The sequence below is a fragment of the Coffea arabica genome, chromosome 7e (assembly GCF_036785885.1).
Source record: "Coffea arabica cultivar ET-39 chromosome 7e, Coffea Arabica ET-39 HiFi, whole genome shotgun sequence".
Lineage (NCBI taxonomy): Eukaryota > Viridiplantae > Streptophyta > Magnoliopsida > Gentianales > Rubiaceae > Coffea > Coffea arabica.
In genome coordinates this window covers 17,337,563-17,356,557 of record NC_092323.1, presented here as the reverse complement: position 1 = coordinate 17,356,557, position 18,995 = coordinate 17,337,563, and the positions used below count along the sequence as shown (strand labels likewise).

The 18,995-nt window shown below is 33.3% G+C and overlaps 1 protein-coding gene across 1 annotated transcript; it reads right to left on the bottom strand.

The window, feature by feature from the left end:
* Positions 1-1,196: 1,196 nt before the first annotated feature.
* LOC113701314 (ent-kaurene synthase TSP4, chloroplastic-like) lies at positions 1,197-13,295 on the bottom strand. The gene is made up of 14 exons (XM_027221902.2): positions 13,083-13,295; positions 12,022-12,077; positions 11,642-11,927; positions 11,354-11,534; positions 8,002-8,219; positions 7,787-7,907; positions 7,406-7,503; positions 5,883-6,109; positions 3,900-4,012; positions 3,681-3,779; positions 2,507-2,722; positions 2,234-2,399; positions 1,867-2,112; positions 1,197-1,746 (listed from the first exon to the last, which is right to left on the bottom strand). Exons 1-14 carry the CDS (start codon positions 13,171-13,173, stop codon positions 1,438-1,440), a joined length of 2,427 nt encoding a protein of 808 aa, XP_027077703.2. The 5' UTR covers positions 13,174-13,295; the 3' UTR covers positions 1,197-1,437.
* Between the last annotated feature and the right edge of the window lie 5,700 nt (positions 13,296-18,995).

The following is an 18,995-nucleotide window of genomic DNA, read 5'->3' as shown; positions in this document are numbered from 1 at the left end:
TCAAAATTTCAAGTATCCCCCGTTATATGTCCAATATGATAAAAGTTTCCGTTGCTCCATTAAAATTGGACCAAAAAGGAACTTCATGAAGCCATATATATATATATATATATATATATATATATATATATATTATGATACTCACTATGTCCCACTATAAGGGACACTTTTTGAATTCCCAACTTTTTACATATAGTTGAAACAAGTTCGAATTTCATATGCTTGTTTCACCTTTGCCCCTTTACCTTATGAAAATTCATATGGTGTTAGCCTTCTTGTGAGAAAAGATTCCACGAGTCCCACATCATTTCAAACTCATTTTAAGGGAGGTGAGAAGCACATGGAATCTAACCGCAAAAATTTGCAGTGCCTTGCACACTTACGGCCGCTTGGTTTAGGAGTTTTGGTATTTTGAATTACAATAATTCCAATACTGTGCGCTTGGTCCAGTGCAATGGGAATTGAAATATTGGAATCATGCCTTAAAATTTAGCCATTCATGATTCCCGACCAAATTGGGAGGAATTGACCAAAACCCTCATTAGTGAACGCTCTAGGAATTATTCTATTTCCAATTCCAAAGCAAGAACCAAGCGCCCCCTTAATCTTTTCTCTCAATAAAAGCACTTTTATTGGACCAATAAAATATTTTTAACTATTCTACATGATCTCTTCTCAAGGGTAAGACAGGAATGTCAGCAGAACAATTGTAGCCGAATTCAAATTTTGAAATAGTTAAAAGGGAAAACTATTACAATAAGAGTAGGATAGAGAGACTAATATGTAATATTATACATTTAAATATGACTTATAAATAGCATATATAATAAGACATATAATTAATTTAAAAATTTTTCTAATAGGTACTCTTAAGGCATTTATTAACATATTTAATATTCACCTAATCTATCATATATAGAAGCATACTAATAATTATTATCCTCTCTTACATTTATATATTTTCTATATTTAATTTTGCCTACCTTCCTTGTATTTATTTAATTTTTCTAATTAAATTAATCTTATATTTTCAAAAATATAACACTTGAAATATATTTTAACAAGTACCCTATATTAGACAAACCATTAATTTGAATATATGATATACATACTATATCAATGATACATATATATATATATATATATATAAATATCGTATCATAGCATACCAACATATATAATTATCTAGATTGGGCTTTAATCGAATTGAACTTTATTAAAGATTAATGTTGGTCCAACGTTTAAACCCAAGCTGTGTCGAGCCCACTATAGTCCAGGGATACACGCAGCTTGGCCCTAATTATTTGGAGAAGCTACATTGAAAAACCTGTACACGAGACGGCAAATTTCAAATCCCAGTTATTCGGATCTCCATTTGTGTGTGTCTAACAATCATAACCTCCTCCCATAACCGGACTCGTTTGATCCTCAGCGAAGCTATTCAAAATCCTCCAAAGGTATTGGCTTATGAATAATTGCCTTTACGAGATCAACCATCTCCACTTCTGATGTAAATCCATCATTGTTGAAGTAAAATTGATGTAGTATTCTGCTTAGATTCCAAAACATGTCCTTGCAAGCTCTTGGAACTACACTACCATCCTTCTGCAAAACCAATCTTAGCAGTCTCCTCCTTTCATTTTCTATCAGCAATTTCACCTCTGCAATTGCAGCTGCTTCACTAACCGTACCATCTGGACTCAATCGTAGAGTCACAGAATTTAGTTTACCTTCCTTTCTTTCCCTCTGCGTGATAGATATTATCAATAAGAATCGGTTCAAAATTGAAGGATGGCAGATAAAACACGATTAATAAGAACGTAATAAAATCCACGGCAAAAATCAATGAAGAAATATCTTATATACCTCAAAGCCGCGCATATCATTAAGAAGCCGACCACAATTGCTAACATGCTTATAAAGGGACCGCATTTCAGGATGTCGAGCAACTTCTTCTGATAGCTTTGGCCCCCGAAGATAAATGGCAGGGAACATTATCGGCCCCAGGGCGAATGATACATAAGCATTTGCCATATATTCATCCAATGTTGGCACCGTCTTGTCTCTAGTCCATTCAAACTCCCTAAAAAATCCGTAGAGCAATTCTAGCCACTGTAATAAACCATTTAAAGAATCGTCATCATATATTATAGAGAGCAAACTGGATGACCCATACGCATACATCAGAGTACAATAGCAAGAAGCAAGAAGATGAAAGAAGTAGACATCTCACAATCTCTTTCGTGTGGCTTGTTACATTGCGTCCCTGCAATTTGCTTGCTTTCTCTCCAGTCTCAGAGATGGTACTACGCAGTGCTGAAAATACGATTTGGACATTCTCTGAGCAACAATCACTGCTGATATCTGAGCAACAATCACTGCTGATATTCACATCCCACCTGTAGTTTGCAGACATTATCTTATTACTTAGGAAATTATATACATAGTATAGGGGCTAAGAATGTTCAGATTTCAGAATAGTGAGAAGAGGATCAGGGAGACTCACCGTTCAAGTAAATCAATAAGGTTTCTTAGTTCCTCCTCAGAACCTCCCACGTCAAAGAAGTCATCAGTCACTGTAGTCAGTACACAATTTTTGGCCCATGACATGCGGGCTTCATATAGTTCAGGTGAGAATATGGTTGCTGCAGCAGAAAAGAAGCCATATATAGCCTTGTGTCTTGTAAACTTCAGTTCGTGCAATCTATTCTGCGTATACCACCTGTGGAGAAAGAGAAGTAAAATGGATTTGAATACAACCAATTCATTTATATAACAAATGGAATTTCATGTGTATGCAATTAATTATAGACATGTATATGACATGATTGAACTTGTCTGTACGCTTATATTGAGGAAATTGGGATAGGTACAGTTTGCTTTTGATGTAATTGACGCTATCATTGTACTTTTTTACAAAATTTGGTATACAAACTCTCTTTTTTTTTCCTAATTCTGGACCGCACAAATTATTTCTTTTGATCTCTCTCTTTTTACCCATACTCGGCATTGATATGTACCCCTATTTCTTTTGATATCTCTCTTTTTCTAATTCTGGACCGCACAAATTTGCCAACTCTATTTCACTATCTCTCTTTTTCTTGGCAAATGGTGAACTTTTTGTTTAATTTCCGATAAGGGTAGAATTAACTTTTTACCCATACTCGTGCTGATATGTACCCCGATTTTTTTATCCAAATTCACCAGGAAAAATTTGCCAAGAATTATCAAAGTTCAAACTGCCCTAGCAGGCAAATTTTTGTAATCTTTAATCTGATATTCATGACTTGGTCATTGTATAACATTTTTTAACAATTCTAAGGACATACTGGGGTACAAACATAGGATCAATAAGTCGTCAATAAATTCATATTGAATCGCTATGTGGTTGATCAAGCAATTAACTAAAGTGTCCAAAGAACACGTATAGAAAGGTAGAAATTTTGAGCACATTACACATAAGAATTTTATTTAAAAAATTTGTCCATCACAAAGTTTTTTAATCGTGGTGGTTCATGGTTCAAAATTTTCGAATTGCATCACTTTTCCTGACCAGTGTACATTTTTCAATTCACTCATTTGTTTTGGTGTGCAATCATTCACTAGAATCACTCACAAATTAATTCACCACGATAAAAGCACAGCAAAATAGTGCTAATATGTTCAAATCTTCCACATACCTTTCTATTTCTTCCAGTTCATTGCGGTGAATGAGTTGGCAGTGATTAAAATCTCTGACTGCCAACCTTAACAAATCTTCATTGCCAAGATTTGACGAGCTGACGGATGGTTAAGAACATAATTAACAATACTTGAATTAAGGAAGGATGAAAACTTAAAAACTATAGCTAACAAGAGCAAACATGCTTTTTCTATAAAATAAAGGACCAGAAGTTTACCGATATAAAGTTTTCAGAATTCTTCCACTATCCACGTTGTAATGCTCTATGTTCTTCCTGATCTCAACCCGTGGCAAAATTAATGGGGATGGAAAATTGAGAAGATATTCAACCTGAAAATGAAATTGACAATTCCAGAAGTTTGTTTGGCTTCATTTCAAGTGAGTACATGGAGTCTGTAAATTAAGCAACAGAGACTGATTCGGCTAAGGAGGTTGGGCAACAACATCTTATTTAGTAGTAGTATCCTTTGAAGCAATGGCAGACTCCGTGGCACCGGCCTCTTGGGGGACGGCATCCTATTCAACTATCTAAACTACTGCAACAATAAAGTTTGACATAATAGGTTGCTTCCACTTCAATCTGGCATTTGCCTATGAGGTCTTCACATAATAGGTTGCTTCCACTTCACAACAATAAAGTTTGACTTTTTTTTTTTTTTTTTGGAATTCAACTATCTAAACTGCCACAGTATCCGATCTTTCCTGAAAGGCAGGGCTGGGTGGGTAAAGTCACTCCCTTTTTCCTCTGACCTTCCCCTCTGTTTGAGGAAGATAGCTGCAATCTGGCATTTGCCTATGAGGTCTTCACATAATAAGTTGCTTCCACTTCACAACATCCGATCTTTCCTGCATTCCTTTTAAAAGGCAGGACTGGGTGGGTTAAGTCGCTCCCTTTTTCCTCTGACCTCCCCCTCTGTTCGAGGAAGATAGCTGCAATCTGGCATTCGCCTATGAGGTCTTCACATAATAGGTTGCTTCCACTTCACAACAATAAAGTTGACTTTTTTTTTTTTTTGGAAAAACTCCGTGTAAGCGTAAGGGAGGATGCCAGGCCTATTCAACTATCTAAACTGCCGCAGTATCTGATTTTTCCTGCATTCCTTTCTAAAGGCAGGACTGGGTGGATTAAGTTGCTCCCTTTTTCCTCTGAGCTCCCCCTCCGTTTGAGGAAGATAATTGCCATCTAGCATTAGCCTATGAGGTCTTCACACAATAGGTTGCTTTCACTTTACAACAATAAAGTTTTTGACTTCTTTTTTTTTTTGGGAAAACTCCATGTAAGTGTCAGGGAGGATGCCACTCCTATTCAACTATCTAAACTGCCACGGTATCCGATCTTTCCTGCATTCCTTTCTAAAGGCAGTTTCAGGAAGATAGCTGCAATCTGGCAGTCGTCTATGAGGTCTTCACATAATAGGTTGCTTCCACTTTACAACAAGAAGTTTTTTACCCTTTTTTTTTTTTTTTTTGGGAAAAACTCCGTGTAAGGGTCAGAGAGGATGCCAGTCCTATTTAACTATCTAAACTGCCACAGTATCCGATCTTTCCTGCATTCCTTTCTAAAGGCAAGACTAGGTGGGTTAAGTTGCTCCCTTTTTCCTCTGAGCTCCCCTCTGTTCGAGGAAGATAGCTGCAATCTGCCATTCGCCTACGACGTCTTCACATAATGGTTGCTTCCACTTTACAACAATAAAGTTTTTGACTTTTTTTTTTTTGGGAAAACTCCATGTAAGGGTCAGGTAGGATGCCAGTCCTAAATTTTATTAAAAAATAATAGTAGGAACCTAAAACTTATGACATTTTCTCACTGCACCTCCAATTTTTGTTTTAGATACTCTGAGTCGTCAAGTTTGGACACTGCTCATTTTTCCCGAATTTTCACTAGTCGCAATGGAATCAACAAAACTTTATTATCACTCCATGTGAAACATGCAATGGACTTCTATGAATTCGACCAATTGGCCACAATTGCCATAAATGGAAAGATTGTAACGTATGATCATTGTCAATTTCATTTGAATATAGACAATTTGGACAAACCGAAATACATCTAAAATTTTAGGATGCAAAATTTTCAAACTAAAATGTTGGGATGCAAAATGAGAACTAACAGAACACTTTTAAGTGATCAAAGTGATATTAGTCCTAAATTTCTAGAACATCAAATAGGCCGTGGCAATATAAATATAAGAAGAATTACCTGTTGGAAGATTTGGTTAGGGAATCCCTTCGAATCACAGCCATTGAAAATATGCTGCCTCAGGAGGTGCTTCGATAATAAATTTTGTTTCTCTAGAGCTGATTCATTTTCATGTACTGCCATCTGTGATGCCTGATATACTTCCACTAAAGCATTTACTTCGTTCCAGGATCCATTACAACAATAACTGGAAGCGCTTTCATCTTCCAGGATACCAATTAATGGATCTACAAAATCGATTCAAGAACCTTTTTATCTTCTCTTATCATTTATGGGCACACGCAAAAGATACTTGAATTACTGAAAAATTTAATTTCATTATGCACGCTTAATGTTTTTAGTCATTCTAATTTGCATCATTAACATTTTTTGGCACTTTGCACCCTAAAGTTACCAAATACTACAACATTGCATCTCAAACTTTTATCTTGGACATTATACACATCAAAGTTACCAATTAAATATATTCAAACCAAATTACCCAAGGTTTGAAACTCAAGCACAAATTTACTGGAACAAGGGTCACTATGTTCAAAATCATTGGGCTTACCATTAATGAATTATTACCAACTCGTCACATCATAAATATATAATAAATGGGCAAGTTGTTACTTATGTTATCATACAGTCCATTGATAACCTCTCTATACATATTTGGCCAATCGATTAAATTAGAAATTAAATTTCTTTAAAAAAAGAAAGAAAATGAAGTGCTTTGATTCTGCATTTATCAAATTTACAATGGTTATGAGGATAAGAAACATGAAATTACATCAGTAATTCAAAATTTTGTAAACGATTTAAAGCTAAAGTATAATTTTAGAAAAATGAAATGGGACAATAAACAAAAAAAAGGGATAGATTTGGAAATTTAAAAGAATTAGAGGATTTAATACCAAAGTGATACGGACTAAATGTATAAATGCTCCACAACCTGTCCCTCTCATCCTTGCATTTAATGCACAGGACTACTTGTTTGTATTTAAGAGCCAACAACAATGGATTAGACCACGAACCATAATGATTTAGTAAAAATAACCAAGGTTTGATGGATCACTAGTCCAACTGGACAGTTCGATTGGATTTCAAAATTTAGATTGATTTTTCAACCCATCCAAATTTGAAGCATAACAAAAAGCAGCCCAGTTAACGGTTTGATTGGTTCAACTGGACGGTTCGGGCTAAGTTTTAAAATCAAGAAATTACCATAATCTCATATGCAATTAAAGCTAACATATAAATAACACTGGTATACAACAAAACCTTTCCTTCTCAATGCTAAATATTGTCTTCGGTCTATACTAATTTCATCCAAAAAACAAAAAGAAAAAGAGTGACCAAGAACGGTTTGGTCTACCATCACTAAAAATGCAAGCCTTTGAGGTGACAAGGAACTTTTTAATAAGTTTGGGTTCACGGTGTCTATAACAAAATTGGATGGTGCTAAGTGGGAATTATGCAAGACATTGGGGCTGCAAAACACACCAGTATTTAGCAAAATGTACAAACGCTTTAGCAGTTACCTGAGGAGATATCATAACCATGCTTTCGTAATAACCTGAAGGCCAGGGCACAGTGCGATGTTTCTGCAAATATATCTTCCTCACCCTGCAGCCAGCATCTTTTTTTTTTTGTGGATGTTATTAATTGTCAATAAGTTGAACCAATCAAGAAAAATCCATCGACAACTTGCTTCTAGATATTTAATGCATGCAATTCATGTTTTGAGCAAGTGTTGGCCTAAGATAGCATTGGAATGATATTAACTAAGATATTGACTTGTAAAACCACATGCAATTGTGAACTTTTAATTTGAGGTTCATTACCCTATTTGGTAAAATAAAAAAAATTTAAGCCAAGCAAGTTTATTAATTAAGCCCCATAATTTTAGATCAGAAGATTACCTGTATGTGTCATCCAATACACACTGAATTTCATTCGTAAAATATTGAGAAATACCCATCTTCTCAAGATTGTCAACCAGGCAAAGTCGTGCATATATATCCAAAGGGTAAACTGCTGGGACTGAAAAAAGCAACAAAAAGAAGCAGCAGCAGCAGTAAGGAAGCATAAGATAGCTATGTAAGTATCAATTTGGGTACATTGATTATAAAGAGACCTGCAGGGCCAAACTTGTCAATAACCGAATAAAGGTAATTCAGGCAACTCGGATTTTGGACATTAATAGCAGCAGCTGCAGTTGCTGAAGGTGAATTGAAGAGTGATCCATTCTTCCTTTGAAATTTCATGGCCATATCCCAATTTTGTAACTTTAACAATCCTTCGGATACATATGCCAAGAATGCCTCACTCTTCTTTGAGTGGCTCTCACAGATTCTAAATGATAAGAGCAACAAAGAAAAGATAGATACTTTAGGGGCTTAGAGGCAATTATGAATCACCTATGTGTCCTTATTTATTTATTTATTTTACTACAATGAACATCCTATCTCTGAGATTCTTCGTGTTATAATGCTATTAATATTACAAAATTTAAGTTGCTGCACAAATTATTTGTTTAATGAAACCATAAAACCACACAAACTAATTGAGAATAGCCCCTATAAATGGCAAAAACTTGTGTAGACTCGGTCTACGGGCCCACCATGTAGATCGAGTGGTGTAAATAATGCCACATCATCATGTGATTTTTTTAGTCCAAGATGTCTCACCTTCTCAACTTTCACAATGTCCTCAGCACTCCGCACCTACCTTCCACTGCCACCTAATGACCGCCTCCCGTCCACCACCATCGTGAACATCCCTTCTCCCACAGTTATAAAATTCGGCCCAACTTGACGATTGAACCGATCAACTCAATGAACTAGTCATAAGACCGAACTGGGTCATTAATCAGATCAATCAAACAACAAACCTATTGACTAATCAACGATTCAACAGTTCAACTGATGATTTCAAAAAAACCCATCGATTGAACCGTTGATTAAACCATCAACTTAAAAATTTATTATTTTTATAATTTAAAATATATTATTATATTATATTATATAATTATTGTCCAACTCATGATTGAACTATCCAACCCCTGATTGAACCGATACCCCGATGAACCAATCACTCTCCAGTTAATAACTATGCCTTCCTCACTTCCTCTCCCCCAAGGGTTCTGCAAACGCCCACCTGCTTATTGCCACCAATATTATCCAAACCCCTTCCTCACTTCGCCCCTCGCCTCCTTCATTCCCTCTCCCACTCCCACCACTCCTGCACATCCACCGGTTACCGCCACCACCATTATCAAAACATCTTACTGCCTCCCTTCCTTACCCCCTTCCCCAACCCCAAAATCATCTCCGGCACTTTGTTTGGTCTTCAAACTTCAAAAAACCCAAAATCAATCCTTTGTCCTCTTTGTAGGTTGAATCAAACCTATTGGAGCTTTCACCCCACAGTAAAATTGAGTTCCATTGGCTACTAACTTAGCTCACACACAAGCAATTTTCTCAAAAAATGTTCTACAAATTTACAATTTTAATGACATAAACAGATAAACTAACAATAGTTTGAAGCAGTGTAAAAAACATGAGAGAGAGAGAGACCTAAACTGGTCAATATTCCATAGGTATCTCTAATACACGGCCTTGAAACTTGAGTGTTTAGAGATATAAATGGAAAGCTTTGCACCAAAAAAAAAGCTACTAACCGTACAAATCAAAAGATTAGAGATACCATAAAGATCAAGATACGTACAAATAAACTTTCTTCCTACCTTCTTTCCCAAACTCATCTCCATTCCTGGCAAGATCTCCAAACCGAAAAAAAATAATCTACAAACGCCACAATCTTGATTTTCTCTTTTCTTTTGCTTTTGATTTCTGATTAAATTTTGTTCTGAAATATTGGGAATAAAATTTGGATTTTCTTGAAAATCCATGTGGATAAGAAGTAATTTGGAATCCCAACCTTATGTTTTGGGGAAAGAGGAGAAGAAGATATGGAAGAAAACAAAGCTGACAATGGCGGCAGGTTTGATGGAGATTAAGGATAAAGAATGTGGGGTTTTGAGGTTCCAGGCATTGAAGGCGAAGGTTGGTGGTGGTGGGCTGAGGTTTCAATCAAGGCAGCATGAGTAAGGTGCCATCCAGTGATGAGTAAAGTCTGTCATCAATGTGTTGCCATGATTTCTAAACATTTAAATTCCAGAGGATGTGGCATATTTGACACTACTCGATCTACGAGTGGGGTTGCAGACCAGATCTACACAAGTTTTTGCCCCTATAAATAACCAATTTTAAACTAATTTAGTCTTCCGACTAAATTAATCAATTATGCTACTTGATTGACCTGATAATGACTACTACAACATTCATAATTGTTGGATTCAACTTCTTCTTGCAAAATCATTTTGCTTAAAAAATTCTACCTTTTCAAATTCTTCATGCTATCTACCTTTTCAAATATATAAATTGGTCAATCTGTCTCCCAAAGATACCAACTACTGCCACTTCACACCTTAAACATTTTTGTAAACACTTCGCACCGTCAATTTACCAATTTGTTTCAAACCACACCAATTAATATAAACTAATTAAGAAAAGTAGGTGAAAATTCTTCCAAGTACTCCACCTGAAATACGTGCATCCTTGGGGTTGAATTAATAGTGACATCAGTCTATCAAAAATGAAGAAAATTGCATGCACCATTAAATTTTTGCCTTCTTTTATTTGCATTGTGAATATTTTTGGTGATTTGGGATGTTGTGGTAAACTTTGGGTGCAGTTCTCAAAACAAACGTAAGTGTGAAAAGTAAGAATGCTTGAAGATGTCAGGGGTGCAAAGTGAAAATTGTCCAAAATTTTAGGAAGGATTACAGCATTGCTCTTTGGCTCTTTATTCCAATTCACAGCTTAGATATTCTACTTCTTCCAAAAGAACTTTACATTATAATTACTCATATAGCACCATTAGGCTCCACTTTTATGTATCAATCACAACCTAATTATGTTGACTCACCTAAACCTGCCCAAACCTGCCCATTAATTTTGAATGGGCCCAAATGGGTATCCAATTAAACCCGTTTAATTGATAGATAGTGGGTTGACTCAGATCACCCATTTATACCCATTTAAAAATAATTATATATTTAAACTTAATTTTAGTGAGTGTTAAGCAAATAAATTTGAATTTCTTACCAATTTAATAACAATAAAATACATTATTTCTTGTCAAATAATATGCGAAAATTTTTTTATAAAAAAAGTAGAATTTTAAGTGACTCATAAATGGTAATTGGATATACCCTTACCCATTTATTAAATGGGCGTAAAAGGGTATCCATTTATTTAAATGAGTATAAATGGGTTGACCCAATTATACCTATTACTCAATTATGACCCATCCAAACCCACCCAAATCACTTATTTTGACACCTCTATGCATATCTAGAATAATGACTTTGTCAAATGAAGCCAGAGATAATTAGATTACAATACAACATGGCAGAGATGTACCTTCCAAGCTCCATATCCCTCTTATGAATCAAGTCGTTTAAGAGTTTGGGTTCCAGTTGAAAACCTAAGCTCAAATCTCTTGCATGATCAAGCATGCCTGGAAATATTATGTCAAATCCAACTGGAGAAAACTGGCACTCCTCAGATGCTAAAGCAAAATTCAACTCGATAAAGCGAACACCTATTAGTGTGGAACTTGCATCAATCCAGTGAAAGTTCATAGAGGCATATATACTCAAGAAATTTCAGATTTGCACAAAAAAAAAGAAAAAGCCATTTAGAAATTACCCTTTTTGATGTGTTCTTCACCGATCCCCCATGTCTTAAGTGCAAGAACGCATGCAAGAGTGGAGGATAGAACATCTTTAAGCAATAGGGGATGGTGATGAGGAAGACTCCATGAGCCATCATGAAGCTGACTACCTAATAACCAATTTAAGCACTTGGGAAAAAGGGGAGCCTGGGAAGAATGTGGATCAGGGACCATAGCTACCCAGGCGGTATCATAGGCAGAAACAGAATAGTCAACTTCATTGAATAGCTTCCTAATTCTTTCTTTACTCTGGTCAACCCACTGCATGGAGATTGAAGAGCAAGAATTACTTCATCATGGATGACAAGAACCCCCTAAAAATAAAGTAAATTTAGATGTTTATAAGAAATCATACTAAGACAGAAGAATTAGGCGGGGATGATAATCCTTGAACTCCAGTCTCCAGAGCGACTGCTCAAAAGAAAAAGGGACAAAGAAGAACAGCACAATTAGAGTTAATGTCTTCTGGGCTTAACATGAAAAAGGAAAAAATAACTTATAATGATTCAAACAAATTGGTAATTGGTTCAAATGCACAAGATAAGAATTGATTAATACATAGATATACTACATACAACACCTTGAAAAAATTGTCTAGATTTTCCAATGGACCTACTGGACCAGGTGACTTTCAAGTATCATATCAAATTAGAATTAGAATTATCAAAATGGGCTTTGCTCCCATAGTCAAAATTTGCTGGCCCTGCTAAATTTCACCCGCCTAATGCGCATATGTTGTAAGAATCAAGAATGTACGAGTCATTTGCCTATTAAACTATGTATAATAAAACAAAGAAAAGTCTCATATGTATCTATGAAATACTTATCAACAGTACATGCTTTTTAACAAAATATCAATTTAATGTTATTTACTTTGTTTGTCAACCACTAAGTGAACACACTTACAAATTTTTTTAGAAAAAAATTTATTTCACTTTTCACATATGGATGAAAAATCAACCAACAAAAAACAGCGCTTAAACTATACTCTTCTTCACCTTCTTTCACAGTGGATCCTCAAAACACAAACCCATTTGAAAGCTTGCCATAGCTTTTCATTTTCATATTGAAACACACCGGAATTAATTAATTGCTCTTTTTTCATTTCATCTTCACAATCAGGGCAAATCTGTCAGGGTCTTTGAGTGGGTAAGTAGCAAAATCCTTATATCAGAGAAGATTAAATGAAGTAGTAATTTTTTCTATTAATGGTCTTTTGACTTGAAACTACAAATTCGACCATCTGTATGACATTCATGATATAAGATAAAAAGATTAAACCATCCTTTGGATGCAAGTGTTTTCTCATAGAAGGAATTAGATGTTGGAAATCGTTTTCCAGTAGAAAGGTGGGTTCTTCTCTTTCTTTTATGCCAAATAAATAGAATACTAACATAGAGGGACATAAAAACCAACCTGAAGCAGAGATGAGAGGTCTCCTGTAACGGTAAGACTGGGTTTTCTGGAGAGTCAAATGAGCCTGGAAATTGAGAGAGAGATGAAGCATGATCGTCGTGCTTAGTCCTCACTCAATCCCGACGAACTTTGAAGCAAGGAAAATGAGAGAGCCAAAACAAGAAGGGAAATGTTCCAACTGTTCAATCCCTCCGACAGGCGACGCGCTGGAATACATATACATGTAATATATAGGTGCAAAGAATGTTAAAGATTTGTTTGAATTACATTTTTTTAGTTTTTTTCAGAAAAATTACCGTAACTATTTAATATATATATAATAAAATAAATTATTTAAAAAATATTCACAAAAAATATAACAATTTTTTAAATTACCGTAAAAAAAATTGCTATCCAAACACACCCCACCTACTTTTCTAAATTAACCGATGCAAATGTTGTTTACAATTCCTATTTTGCCCTCTAAATTTTCGTCTGCTACAAATTGTACCTAAGCCTAAAGTTATCAATCCATTGCACTTTTTTTTGGTCAATTTGCCGGTCCTACCTGTTAAAAGAGCGGAAGGCTGAGGAACAATAAAGTGTCGTCACTCCCTCCTGGTGTGCTCTGGATTCTTTGATTTTGTGCTGCCATAGGGTAATTTCGGCAGGAGATTTTCTTTGCTGCCTGCTTCTTTCTTTTGTCTTTTTCCCCTCTCCCATTTTAGTGTTTCGCCCTTGTGCTGCATGTGGGTTTTTAATGCCCCCCAAGCAACAGTTTATTTCGATTTTGCCATGATCTAAGCCTGAAAAAAGCGCATGATGAGCGTTTGTTTGGATTGCTTCATATTTTCCCAATTTTATTTGCTTACATCATCTTTACAATTTTCAATACACCTTTTTATCTTCTCAATATCTTTTTATCTCACATACATCACATCACAAAAAGTGCTACAGTAGAAATATCCCAAATAATCCCAAATAACTTACAATCCAAACAAACCGTTTTGCCATGCCTTGAGCCTTATGAATTTAATAAAAAAAGACATCATATCTAATTTTGGACTAATACTATCTTTTTCAGCCATTAGGAAAATATAAATTTAGATTAACATTTTAATATGAGTTCCGCCCCAAATTTTGTCTACATTCCTCACTAAAAAAATCTGCTCTAAAATTTGTCCACACTCTTGACCAAAAAAATAATAATAATAATAAAGGCTCCCTTGATTGGCCACTTCTATAACAATTTTTGCACAAATTCAAAAAAATTAGTATAATTTTGTTCCAAATTCAATTGAATATTTTAATACCAAATTTGTTTGAAATTTTTCTATATTGCTAAAAAAGGAAACGAAGTATGGTTAGCTTTAATTACTTGCATACGTTTTAAATAGTCAAAAAGTAATAATAGCAATAGATGATTAAACAAACAACATATAAAGTCTTGATAAAAAATAATCGTGAGCTTTAATTACTTGTGTACCTGTTAAATAGCCAAATAATATAGTAGTAGATGATTAAACAAACAACATATAAAGCAAAATTCATTTATTTCTTGCCTGTTTCTATGAGTTTTTCCCCTCCTTAAATGGCCTTTTTCCTAACTATTACTTGTATTAATAAAAGCATAGCGTAACGAAAAATTGCAGGATAAATTATGTTCCAAATTTCTCTGTATTAATGAAAGATGCTTGCTTTAATGAACATAATCTAATAATCTAACAAAAAATCAGGATACATTTTGCTCCAAATTCCTCTATATTAGTGAAAAAGATAGAAACTTTCTTGATTGGACACTAATTTAATGCTCTTTGGATACATTAACTATTACTATTTTTATGCACCATTTATTTATCTCTTCATTGCTAAAAAAATAATTATGCTAATATTTTTTTAGTGTCAAATGCGCTGAACTCCAATTGTTTCAATGACTTTTAGATAATAGAAAAATAATGTTTAACAACTGGAAACGACTAACACATAGACAATGGAAGAGTGAATTTATTTTTTTCTTGCTTGCTCCTTTGAAAAGCTTTTTGCTTGATAAATTGTGTCCTAATTACTCCCTCCGTTCTATATTGATATTTTTTTATTTTGTACATAGTTTAAGAAAAAGCTAGTTAACTTTGTTAAAAAAGTAAATTCAGTCTACTATTTCCTTAAAATACCGTTAAACTAATATCAAAAGTATGACTAATCACTAAATCTTTACATTAATTACAATAACAATACCATAAAAGATTGTACCATTCAAACCATGAATCTAAGCAATTAATGAACAAAGTAAGTTATACTCATTGATAATAAAGTACATTAAATAAAGATATATTAGAGAAATTACTATTTAATTATAATTTCAATTGGAATGTGAACTATAATCTAGGACGGATGAAAAAAAAAAGACTATCAAAGTAGAATGAATGGATTACTTTGTATTGATGTTAATAAATGAATGGTGCAATAAAAGATTGCATGAAATTTGTTGCAAATTTATAAATTTTATTCCACATATTTTCTATTTATGTTAAATGAAAAAAAAGATCTCCTGATTAGACACTTATTCAATACTTTCTAGACAAATCTACTATTATTGTTTATGTACATTAGTTGTTTATTACTTAGGCCCTTGTTTGATAAACTAATTCAGCATTTAAACTTAATGAATTCAGATTTTAATATGTTCAAACATGTTTGATAACCAAAAATTAAATATCCAGATGAATTAAGTAACACTAAATTCTTTGGGCAAAACTTGCTCCCAAAAATAAGTGATAAGCTATTCACTTATCACTGAATGTGATATACACTCAAAGCTTATCACTGAATGTGAGATACACTCAAATGCATTTGATTTAATACTTAACAATTCAATAATTTAATGGATTTAGATTTCAGTTTTCAGTTTTCAAATTTCATATTTCAGTTTTATCAAACACACCCTTAATTGTAATAGTATAATAATAATGATATCTTTTCTATTGGATATGGTGAACTCCAATTGAATAAACATGACGTGATTTTAAAAAATCATCTCCTAGATTTTACTCCAAATTTCTCTAAATTTCAAATTTTTTCCTTTTTCCCTTTGAATTTAGTTAAACAATTTAGTGTTAATTATGCTCCAAATACCTCCCAATTCCTCACAAAAACATTAAACCATGTATAATTGAATATATTGAACTCCAGTTGAATACAAAGCGCATGATTAAAAAAATTATTTTATATATTTTACTTCACATTTCTCTGCATTTTAGATTTTTTTCCTTTTCTTGTTTTAATTCAGTGAAATATTTTACTACCACTTCCACTCCAAATCCCTTTGTATTTAGATTTCTCTGCATTACAAAATTTTTTTCCTTTTTTTCATTTATGAAATAATTAAAAAAGATCCCTTCAATTTTAATGTTCTTTACACACATTCATCACTAATATTTTTATCCATTATTTATCTATTTCTTCATTTCAATAGCATAACAACTATAATATCTATTTTTATTCTATATCATCATCATTGATTTTTTTTCAATTATTTCCCATTTTCCCCTCTGTTTTATTTCTCTTCAGTGTGCTTTTTTCCTTAGTAATTTCTATTAATAAGCATACTATAGCGAATGATTGCATAATAAATATTTTTTTCATTAATAAGTATTTCGATAATAATATTATTAAACTTTATTACTAGCCAACTAACAGCATCACTTAACATTTTCTTATTACCATAAAAAACATGACCCAAAAAAAAAAGACACCATTACCAAATCATGGGCAACCCTGCGCAAAGAGCAAAGCAAAGCCACCTAGTTAATTGTAAATTACCACAATTCAACACGCTATTAACTAGAGTTACAAACAATATACAATTATACACTACATATACAACACACTATATACAAGTAACGTCGATAGACACAAACCACAAAATATTTCCTATTTCAAGTTAAAAAGGATATTATTATTTAATAATCTCAAGAAAAAGAGTTTAATCATGTGTTTTTATCTACTATACACTAACAGTGAAAGTCATTGTAGAGATTTGAAAATTTTATAAGTTTAGGATGCAAATCATCTAAAAGTAAAAGTTAGAATTCAAAAGAATCTCAATCGGAAAGAACTCGCCTTGAACACCATAATTCAGCCCTTTCAAAAAATATATAAAGGTATCGTCTAAATTAGAAGGGTTATGTAGCAGATGGCGAGAATCTTTTCTAGATGCCTTTCATTTGTCATTTATTTATGGAGAAGAGTTTCTTTAAGCAATGTGAATTGCTAGGGGTGTTAGTGTCTACTATGAAAGTAGCATGGATATAAGATAGAGATATGAAAATATTGTCCCTCCCTAGAAGAATTAAAGCCTCTCAATTTTAATTTTTCATTTTTTCGTTTCTGTGATGTACCATACATTTTTTCTTCTTTCATTGGAAAATAGATGAGTCGTCTTGCTAATCCTATACTTAAATATGACGTGGAAGTGTAAAAATAGCACAAGAATTTGCATTTCCTTAGCTAATCTTGAAAGTTCAGTATACTTAAATTCCGGTGTTTTAAATAGCCAAACTTTTTATTAAATAAACATATTTTCACTAGTCAAATGCAACAAAAATTTTGATGAAAATTTCAAAAATGCCTATCAGTTACTAATCTCTAATTTTGATCATTTATTTCCCTATCAATCAATCAGACCAAAAACAAATGAATGTATATTGTTGGACAGATTGGCTTGGTGAAAACGCTCACTTGATATGTTTCACATGAAAGCCTACAAAGATCCGACTCGATCTGAAGTTGTTCAAAATGAAAAGGATGTTACCTACTGCAAAATTCAGGAATATTCCTCTGAAACCAAGGATTCGGCCACCAATCCACCAAAAACTAAAAAGTGTTGGAAATGCATTTAGTTAATGGAGTATGTTGAGAGGTGATTTCTATCTAATTATACATTTAGGCCTGTTTGATAATCCAATTCAACATTTAAATTTAACGAATTCAGATCTTTATACATTCAGAACGTTTGATAACAAAAAATTGAACATCTAAATTAATTAAGTAACATAATTGAATTTTTTAGACAAAACTTGCCGCCAAAATTAAATGATAATCTATTCACTTATCACTGAATGCGAAATGCATTCAAATGTGTTAAATTTAATACTTAACAATTCAATAATTTAATAGATTTAAATTTCAGATTTCGACTTTCACACTTCAGTTTTTAGATTTCAGTTTTATTAAGCGCAACTTTACTTATAGGGTTGAAGAGCAAGGTTTATCTGACTACGGGTCATAATTCATATTTAGTATGTTTTGAGGGTGACTATGTACTTATCTTTTTCCTGTTTTTTTTTTTTTTTGTGGTAGTCTTTTGGGGATTAGTTAAACTTTTGAGTATTTATTTTGTGATATTTATGTCTATCATATTTTGACTTTCATATTTCCTAGAATTAATTAAATTTTGCCAGCCAAAATGTATGAGATATTTGCACTTTGCCCTAAAAGCAACCATTAGATTTTCTTTTTTCTTTTTCTTGTTTTACCTTCCCACCCCAACTGTCAGGCAGATAAAAAGCAACCATTAGCTACTTTGCCTGGTAAGAATATTCCGTTGGTACTATAAACCAAAAAGTAAAACTTGTGTACAATTCTACCCTTCTTCACTAAAAGTATTTTTTTTTTTCAACCAGGTTGCAAGATTGATTTACTCGTGCATGCTTTTATTGACCTTGAAGTCCTAAACTCTCACCTACCATATAAAAAAAGACAGTACACAACTATTGAAAATTGGTTTTGTTGCAATATTGAACTTTTTTCTCACGCAACTTATTAAAATGACTAATCAAAAGTTTTCTTTGAAAAATATTCTATTGAATTGACTTGTAAAGATGAAAAACATCTTAATGCTAAAAACTAATTTCATATGATCAATGTAGCAATCTT